Source organism: Fukomys damarensis, unplaced genomic scaffold (assembly GCF_012274545.1).
Source record: "Fukomys damarensis isolate Sample0158 unplaced genomic scaffold, DMR_v1.0_HiC HiC_scaffold_35, whole genome shotgun sequence".
NCBI classification, from domain to species: Eukaryota; Metazoa; Chordata; class Mammalia; order Rodentia; family Bathyergidae; genus Fukomys; species Fukomys damarensis.
In genome coordinates this window covers 671,411-679,394 of record NW_022900947.1, presented here as the reverse complement: position 1 = coordinate 679,394, position 7,984 = coordinate 671,411, and the positions used below count along the sequence as shown (strand labels likewise).

Sequence of the window (7,984 nt, the reverse complement as noted above, 5' to 3'; positions counted from 1 at the left end):
GTGGCCCCGCTGGACCTCAGGCTGCCAGCCTCAGTGCGGGCCTTTCCTGCTCCAGTCCCGGTGTAGTGCCGGCTCCCGCAGGGGCGACGGCGCCCAGCCCGGGCTGTCCCTGTGCGGGGGACAGCTGGGACTCGTTTAGGTCGCAGGCCTTTTGGTCCGTTTGTGCAAACCGTTTAGTGTCAGGGCCCGGCCTTCCCCGCTCAGCGGCGGTCCGGACCGGCCCGATCCCGCGCCCCAAGGGCACCTTTCCCCGCCCGTCTATCTGGTAGGCGGCAGGGGCCCGCCAGGCCTCGGCCCCGCGTCGCCCGTGCCATCCTGGGAGAGGGGAATTTCCGGGCGTGGTCCCAGAGCTTCAGCCAGACGGGCCTGCTGGGACTGGGCACACTCTGGGCAGCCCCGTGGCCCGCGGCCAGATCCTTCTCCAGATGAGTTTCCTCGCGATTGGTTAGGATGGAAGTGCCTTCTAGGAAGGAAAGCCGGAGGAGATTGATTTTCTTCCGGGTGCCCTGAGTAGTCAGGAAGGTGAGCCCACGGAATCAAGTTGTGAGTGGGGCCCGAATGGGGCGTCAAGGGGGTGCGAGGCTATTTGTATCCTGGGGGCTGAGCTTTTTTTCCTGTCCGAGGCTCAGACGCCTAAGTCCCCTTCATCACTCAGGGCGCCTGTGCCTGTCTGTAAATGACTGTAAAGGAATGCCATCTGCTGTGGGGTTGGCAGTCAGGAACATAGGTGTCTGTCTGACTCATCCTTGAACTCATGGGGTGCTTCTGGAGGAGGATTTGCGCGGGCAAAGAGCATAGACCAGGCCCACCCTGACCAGTAGGTGGCCCCTAGGTGTCTGTGGCCCCACCTGCATCTTGAGGTAGTGGGGTGTGCCAAACCCAGTGGTAGGTTTACAGGCAAGGCAGCAGGCAGTAAATGTGCAAATTTAATGTAGTCGCTTAGGATGACAGCTGTGGCCTGAGGTTCTGGAATTCTTTCAGGTTTGGCTTTCATATCTGGGTTGACCCTTGGCACAGTGCTGGGTTCTGTCGTGCAGTATGGGCCAGGGCCTGTGGATTTTTGTTCTTTGTAGTCTGGGCTGGCCTCAAACTTGTGATCCTCATGCCTTGGCCTCCTGAGTTCTGGGACCACAGGCATGCATCATTGTGTCCAGTTGAAGGGTCTGTGCGTTTCTGCTTGGACCTGCAGATGTTCTGTCCTTGCCTCTAGGGCCTCTGTCCTTGTCATTCCCTGTCCTGACTCACCTGCAGTCCTGCAGTCAGGTCTCAGCTGGGCTACTCACCATCCTACTTGGGCACCATGTTGTCCTAGCCATTGGCTTCCAGTCACCTTCCCTTCTTTGTCTGGTTTGATCACCCATCTCAGAGCACCTGCTGTGACTCTAGCGACTACCACGTTTGGGGAAGGGAACACACCTGGGCTGCTCGCCTCAGTGGCCCAGCTTCCACTGGGGTCTCGTCCCTACCTGCAGTCTCCTGTTTAGCTGTAACCAGGGTGGCTCTGGTCCTCTTGGACTCGGTGAGGTGTGTGTGGTTGTTCTGTTAGTGTCTTCTTTTGGAGTGGGGTCTTTTCTTTCTGGTCCGCCTTTTTAGCTTGAGGATACTGCGGTAGGGAAGGGAGGCTTGGCCTGTGGGACTGGGCCTGGTGCTTGTCTGAGTACGGCCCATCCTGTAGGTTTAGTGCAGCCTGTCTCTGCCAGAAGCCAGCCCTCTTTGGACAGTGGTAGTGTATGGTTTGGTTATCTGACAAGCTGTCACTTGGCTCAAGGTCAGTGAATCTTTCTGGAGGAGCCACAGTAGCAGAGGTGACCACTTCTGCAGAAGGATCCTGGTTCAGAGAGGCCCAGTGCCTCCCTTGGGGTTCCAGGGTGGGACCTGAGCTAGATTCCTGGCTTTTGCCCCAGGCTGGCAGCTCTTGTGTTTCTGTGTGTGCCATTGTCATCTGCCGAAACTGAACTCCATGTGTTTGGCCAGCACCTTGCGGGAGTGACCCAGTCAGAGGTATTTAGAGCTATTGGATGTCCCACTTGGACAGGCAGGGAAGGTAATGGCCTGGAACCTGCTGGTTATGAGGGGCCCTGCTCTTCCAGTGAGGGCAGCATTCCCTCTCTGTAGCAGGGAGGAGGAGTCTCAGGCACCAGGGCTCTGGAAAAATTTACACACAGGATGAACAAAGTCCACCAGCATCCCCCCAAATGGGTGAGGCTGTGAATCCTCCTTTCTCCATGGTGTGTGAGAGGTGCCCCTGGGGCATGTGGACGTCATCTGAAGTGGCTCACAGGGCCCTGTGATTCAGGCCAGCCACTCCACTTTGCCATAGGCCCTCAGTATTCTTCCCTGGGGCCTTGGCCCTGGCACGTGTTGCCCGGCAGGGGCACAGTTCCCGCCAAGTAGCAGGGGACTCCATCTTGACCTGTGCCAGTTCTCATCCTTCTGCTTCCACCCTGGCTGCATGACCAGGCCCTGGTCTCTGTGATGCCCAGCTGGCCAGCCACAGGACAACTTAGGGACCTGAGGAGCTGCTGGGGGGAGTGCTGGCCTTGGAGTGTAGAGGGAAGGAGGGCATTAAGCGAGGAAGCTGCTGGCAGGGCTGGGGGTGACAGACAGCAGAGGGTGAGAAGGGCCTGTTTCGGGTTACTGCTGAGGAGTGGGATGGTTGTTAGGGGTCTCAATCAGGCCTGGGTCTGGAGAGGCTGGTGTCTGAGCTATATAGAATAGGCAGCACTGTGGCCAAGGACAAGGACTGCCTTGGGGGCAGTTTCAGGCAGCTGAGTCTGGGATCTCCCGGGGCTGTGAGGAGGGGGCTTTTGTACTGGCCCAGAGCCTAAGGCCTGGCTGTGCACTTCCCGACCTGTGGCTGTGCCCTGGCCATGGAGGCGGCTCACCATGGGGCACTTGGTCCCTGAGGGCCTCAGTGAGCAGGGTCTGTGTCATCCTGTGGTCCCCTGGACCTGTTGCTTGCAAAATCCTGGAGGCAGCTCCTTGCCTAGCAGATTTTCTTTAAAATAGAATTTTAATTTTAGAACAGTTCTACGTTTACAGAAAAGTTATGCAGATGATCCTGAGACTATTTGTATAGCCACACCTATTTTCCCTAGTTGCTCTCCTACCTGTGTGTGACGGGTGTCACAGCCCGTGGCCTGTGTGTGTCCTGGTCTCCCCAGTGTCCCTGACACCCTGTGCCACATTGTCCTCTGTGGCCTTTCTTTGCCTCCAGGTGCTTGGATGGTTCGACCTCCCACTGCCCTACAGGAGGTTTGACAGCTTGGTGGCCTTGCCTTGGGGCAGTGCAAGGGAGTCCACATACTCGGTGTTATTCCCAGCAAGGCCTCTTCCCCCAGCTTAATGGCCGTGTGACCCTCAGGGAGAAGGTCCAATGCTGACAGCACAGGAGCCTCCCCAGCTGTCCCTGGAACTCAGGCCTGGTGTAGAGGGGTCGTGACAGGACCAGCCATGAGGCCAGAGGGGCCATGCCCAGCACCCCTGGGCATGCTCCTTATCCTGTGCATTGTGTGCAGCCCCCCATGCATACAACCCTTGCTTGTGCTTACTGGGTGCCTCCAGCTGTTCCAGAGCCCTGCCTTAGCCACCAGCTGCTGTGCACTGGCATCTTACCTGGGTCTGGGTGGCCGTCTCCATGGCATCCTGTCCATAGATTTCATCACAGGTGTCACTTATACCTCACCTGCCCACCCTGTCTGCCTCTGTGAGCAGAGCCATTTCCATTAGCCTCTGTCCACCAAGGCTGCCTCTCTCTAAGCCAGCCAGCTCACCTGGAATGGGGTTACTATCGCAAGCTGGGGGCCTTCCTGGCTGTTGGGGTGTGAGTGGCCGATTTGTCCCTGGTCAGTCATCTGTGTTCACGTGGTTATGCCCTGGGTTTGAGTTCTGAAGTCACTGGGGACCTCCCGGTGGCTTGCCCTACAGATTGGTAGTCAATGTCCTTGCCCTTTGAGGACCTGCATTGGAGGTCTCTGCATGAGTGATTTGTCTCTGGATTTGTTGCAGTCCAGGGCCACCTAGCCATCGAAGCCCCATGCCAGCCACCACTGCTGAGATGGAGCTTGCACCAGCCCTGAGTCCCACAGCCCTGGTGGATGCCCCACTGAGGTGGCAGTGGCCTGGCAAGGGGTGCACACTCAGTCCCAGAGTCCACAGAGCATATCTATACCACCTCTTGCCGGGGGCCTGGATCTGGCAGAGATCATCAGGTTGTGATACCGACCCAGGATGTCCCGTAAATTCCAAGTGGCACCCCGTCTCCCCTCCTCGGCCCCCTGTAACAGTGCCCGTCACCACCACAGCTTCCTGAGAAATCCCGTGGGCGTCAGTGGTGGACAAGGAGAACTCAGGGCATGGTCCGGGGCCTCCATGGGGCTGGTTCTCAAGGGCTGCAAGAATTCGCAGGGCACAGCCGCTTTCCTCCCAGCCATGGAAAGGGGGCAGCCTTGCCTAAGTTAAGGATGGGCCTTTCTAGCCAGTGTGGGAGTGCAGGGACGCTGTTAACCTTGGGAGGGCCCTGCCTTTTCTAGGGCCCTCACGGGTGTGTACAGGCCTTTTCCCCTGATCCTCCTCACTTCCACAGGCCTAGTAGTGCTCTGAAACTGCTTCCTGTGCTCCCAGCCTGCTGTGTGGCATGAGTGAGGGCCAGCTGCAGATGACCAGGGAACACGTAGATGCTTACCTGAGCTTTGGGCTGTGGGGCTCACGGGATCTCTTTGTTTCTTCCGAGTCTCTGCCATGGGTGGGCACTGTCCCCCTGTGAGATGGAGGACCACGATGTGTCCTGAGGACTTAGCTCCTCCCTGGGAGCTCTATGCCTTTGTCCCAGCACGGGACAGGTGGAGACAGCTCTTGACCTCCCACTTCACTGGGTTTTAGGACTGGAGACTCGCTGGGGTGTGTGGCTCAGTGTGGGTCAGTGCTGGGCCCCCAGGTGAAGGCTGCTGGCCTCCTACCCCTGGGCTGTTGCTAGATATTGCCTGTTAGGAGCAAGGGCACTGTCTGCAGCTGTCTTATAGCCCTGCCATGCAGGTCATTGGGAGAGGAGAGGACATGTAAGCGGGTGTGCACAGCTCTGCAGGCAGGCTTGGGCATAGCAGGTAGCATTCCTAGCCTTGCCCATTCAGAGCAGCCAGTGCTGACCCATGTAGGTGTACACTGGTACCCTTATTGGAGGGTATCGATTAGTACTGATGAAAGTTCCTGCTGGGCATGGCCTGTGGCGCTGTCTCCTAGGGGTGCTGTCTGCTCCCCCACGGCCTGGCTTCTAGACTTTCCTGTTGGGGCTGCTTCTGTGCCCTCTGTAGGGAGCCCACCCCTCGCTCCCCAGAGGTTCTCGCGTTGTGTTGAGACAGGCACACCATCTCCAAAGCTGGGCATGTTCTGGAAGCCAGCGGCAGCCCAGTGTGGTTGTGTAGAGGAATGGGGCAAGATTGGCTGCTGGGGGCCCCAGAGCACACAGGCTCCACATGTTACTGGTGTCTTAGGCTTGTGGCTGTGTGGCCCTTTTTGCAGAGCTACAAGAGGTGCTGCTGGTAGCCAGTCTGTCGTATCTCTGTCACCTGTGTGGCTGCAGGGCTGGCCAGACTAGGTCCCCGGCAGTTGTTGTGTGGCCCAACTGTACATCAGAGTTGGACCCTGTGTAGTGTCCTGGTGTCACAAGCAGGGACGCACCCCGAGGCTGGAGCTGCCTGTGCTACTTGTGTGTTCGGGTGTCATACCCATGCCCTGGCCACAGCTGAACAGTGTGTGGGGACCGAGTGACTAGGGCTGGAGTTGGATGCCTCCTGTAGGAGCGGTGGGGGACTGCTCAGGGTGCTGGGCAGGATGCAGGAGAGTTGGCGCCTGAGTGGCCTTGTTGCAAGACTAATGTCTGAGCTTCACAGAAGCCAGGACAGTCACCATAGGAGAGAAGCTTCCGGAACCAACACCAGGCCTCTGTGCAGGCCCCACCCTGCTGCCTCACACTGGTCCTGGGATGCTGGTGGTTCCCCGATGGCCCAGGAGGTGTTCCCAGGTCTGCAGTGGGATGCTGGGGTGGGGGCCAATCTTGGACCTGGACTTGCTGGGGAGCTTCTCACTGGTCTGCGGTGGGCACTGTACTCCAGGGTCCCTGGAGGGAGTCTGGCTGAGTTTGTGCAGCAGCATCTGCCGGAGGAGCCCGCTGGCCTGAGCGCGTGTTAATGTGTTTCTTGTGTTTGATTTTTAGTAAGACTTTGAGCGGCGCAGGCTCTGGCGGTTGTCATGGAGCAGCAGCCTTCGAGCTGTGGCTGGAGACAATAAGACGTGGGATGAGGCTCCGTGACAGGACGCAGTTCTGCCTGGGGACTCTGAAGACAGAAAGCTTTGGACAGTCGAATTCATGGTCGTGGAAACCCAACCCCAATTAAGCAATGTCAGGTTGGTAGGGGCTCCCTGAGCCTGGGTGGAGCGAGGCTATCTCTGGGACCTGCAGAGGAGTCTCGGAGGGCACTGTCCCCTGGGGCTCCCTGTGGCCGAAGTCCCTGTCCCCAGAGCCCATCCCTGCCCCACAGGTGTGGTGGCCTATGCTGGGGCTGTTTCTGTTGTGTCCTGAGAGGCAGGGCTGGTGCTGAGGCCAGGTTAGCCTGCCATGGAGTGTCATCCACAGCAGAGCCACAAGGGAGGCTGTGTATGTCTCGAGTCTCAGGCTGAACAGTGAATATGTCATCCCCAGCCTGGGTCATGCTGCTCCTGCTGCTGCTGGATGACCCTGGCACAGGTGGCTCCAGGGTCTGTGGCTGGGACGACTCTGGCGCTGGAGTCTGGGAAGCACCCTCATTTGGGGAGGAGCATCCCAGGTGCACAGAGCTGCAAGGTGACATGGGCTCTTGTCTGCCCTCCCCTGCCCTCAGACTAGAGCACAGGCTCGGACCCCGTCTGCACATGTAGCCTGAAAGTCCTTGCTGACGCAGGGCCGTGTGCAGGCTGGGTGGGTCCACTGTCTCCCATGAGGTGTTGGCCACTTCCTGGGCAGGGTCACCTCTGTACTCTGAGGACTTGTTTTGTGGCCTCAGTGCGTTGTGCTGTGGGCTGTCCCTCTTCTCAGTTGTCACAGAGTAAAGCTGAGGTTGCTAAAGTGGCTGTACACCAGCGTCTGTGTCCCCTGTTACCACGTGGCTTTTATTGGCGTAGGGGCCACTGTCTGAGGCCAGATTGGGAGAGGCGGCTTGTTGTGTGTTTGCCTGTCTCTGCCGTGGGTGCCAGGGCAGCTGCTGTGTTGGCATTGTGGGAGGGCTGTGGTGGAAAGGGTGTCAGGGATGGCAAGCTGTAGCCTGACCTTGTACCCTAGAGCGAAACCCAATGCATCACTGCAGTACCTTACGGTCTGTGTGGCTGCGGTGATGGGGATATCGCCCTGAGGAGGCTGGGAGCCCTTGTGCAAGGTGCCACCTGGCTCCCCACTCTGGCCAGTGAGACCCATTCATGTGTGCAGTTGGGCCCGGCTCCAGGCGCAAAGCTGTATGGGGAGGGGATTTGCAGGCCTGTGTAGCTCCTGTGATTTGCTCCTGCTAGGCACTCTGCTTCCTGCTTGCAGTCAGCACCCCTGCTGCCCCAGGGCTGGCTGCTGGCTGCCCCGTCCTCGAAGCCTCTGGTTGTGCTCAGCAGGGCCTGCGTGGTGGCTCTGCCTCCTAGTCCGCCTTGCACCCTCTCCATCCTCTCACACTACCCTGACGCTCCTGGGCGTCATTCTCCTGGGCAGGGTTTGCAAGGTCTGTGGGTTGGGGGGACCAGCTCTGCCCTGCCAGGTGCTTTCTCCCCTGGCAGAGGACGTTGGGCAGCACTTGGGCTGCTGTCTTTTGGAAGCCTTTCACCACGTTGGCCCAGTGACAGTCAGCTCTGTCACATCTGGAAGGAGTTGGCTTTTTAGCCTTCCTATTTATTTATTTAATTGGTAGTACTGTGGGTTGAACCAAGGGCCTTTGTACTGAGCTACACTCCCAACTTTTTTTTTTTTTTTTTT

At 58.4% G+C, this 7,984-nt stretch overlaps 1 protein-coding gene across 6 annotated transcripts in view; it reads left to right on the top strand.

The window, feature by feature from the left end:
* Window positions 1-6: 6 nt before the first annotated feature.
* The window catches only part of Ctbp1 (C-terminal binding protein 1), a 22,502-nt gene continuing 14,524 nt past the window's right edge, over window positions 7-7,984 (top strand). For 2 of the 6 annotated variants that reach the window (XM_010641674.1, XM_019210310.1), the window contains exons 1-2: window positions 7-522; window positions 6,212-6,402. In XM_010641674.1, the coding sequence (XP_010639976.1) occupies window positions 6,396-6,402 (7 nt within the window). In that variant the 5' untranslated portion in view covers window positions 7-522; window positions 6,212-6,395. Of the gene's footprint in view, window positions 523-5,937; window positions 6,020-6,211; window positions 6,403-7,984 lie in introns of those variants that run through there. The other 4 variants (XM_019210311.2, XM_019210308.2, XM_019210309.2 and 1 more) reach the window with 3 other exon arrangements.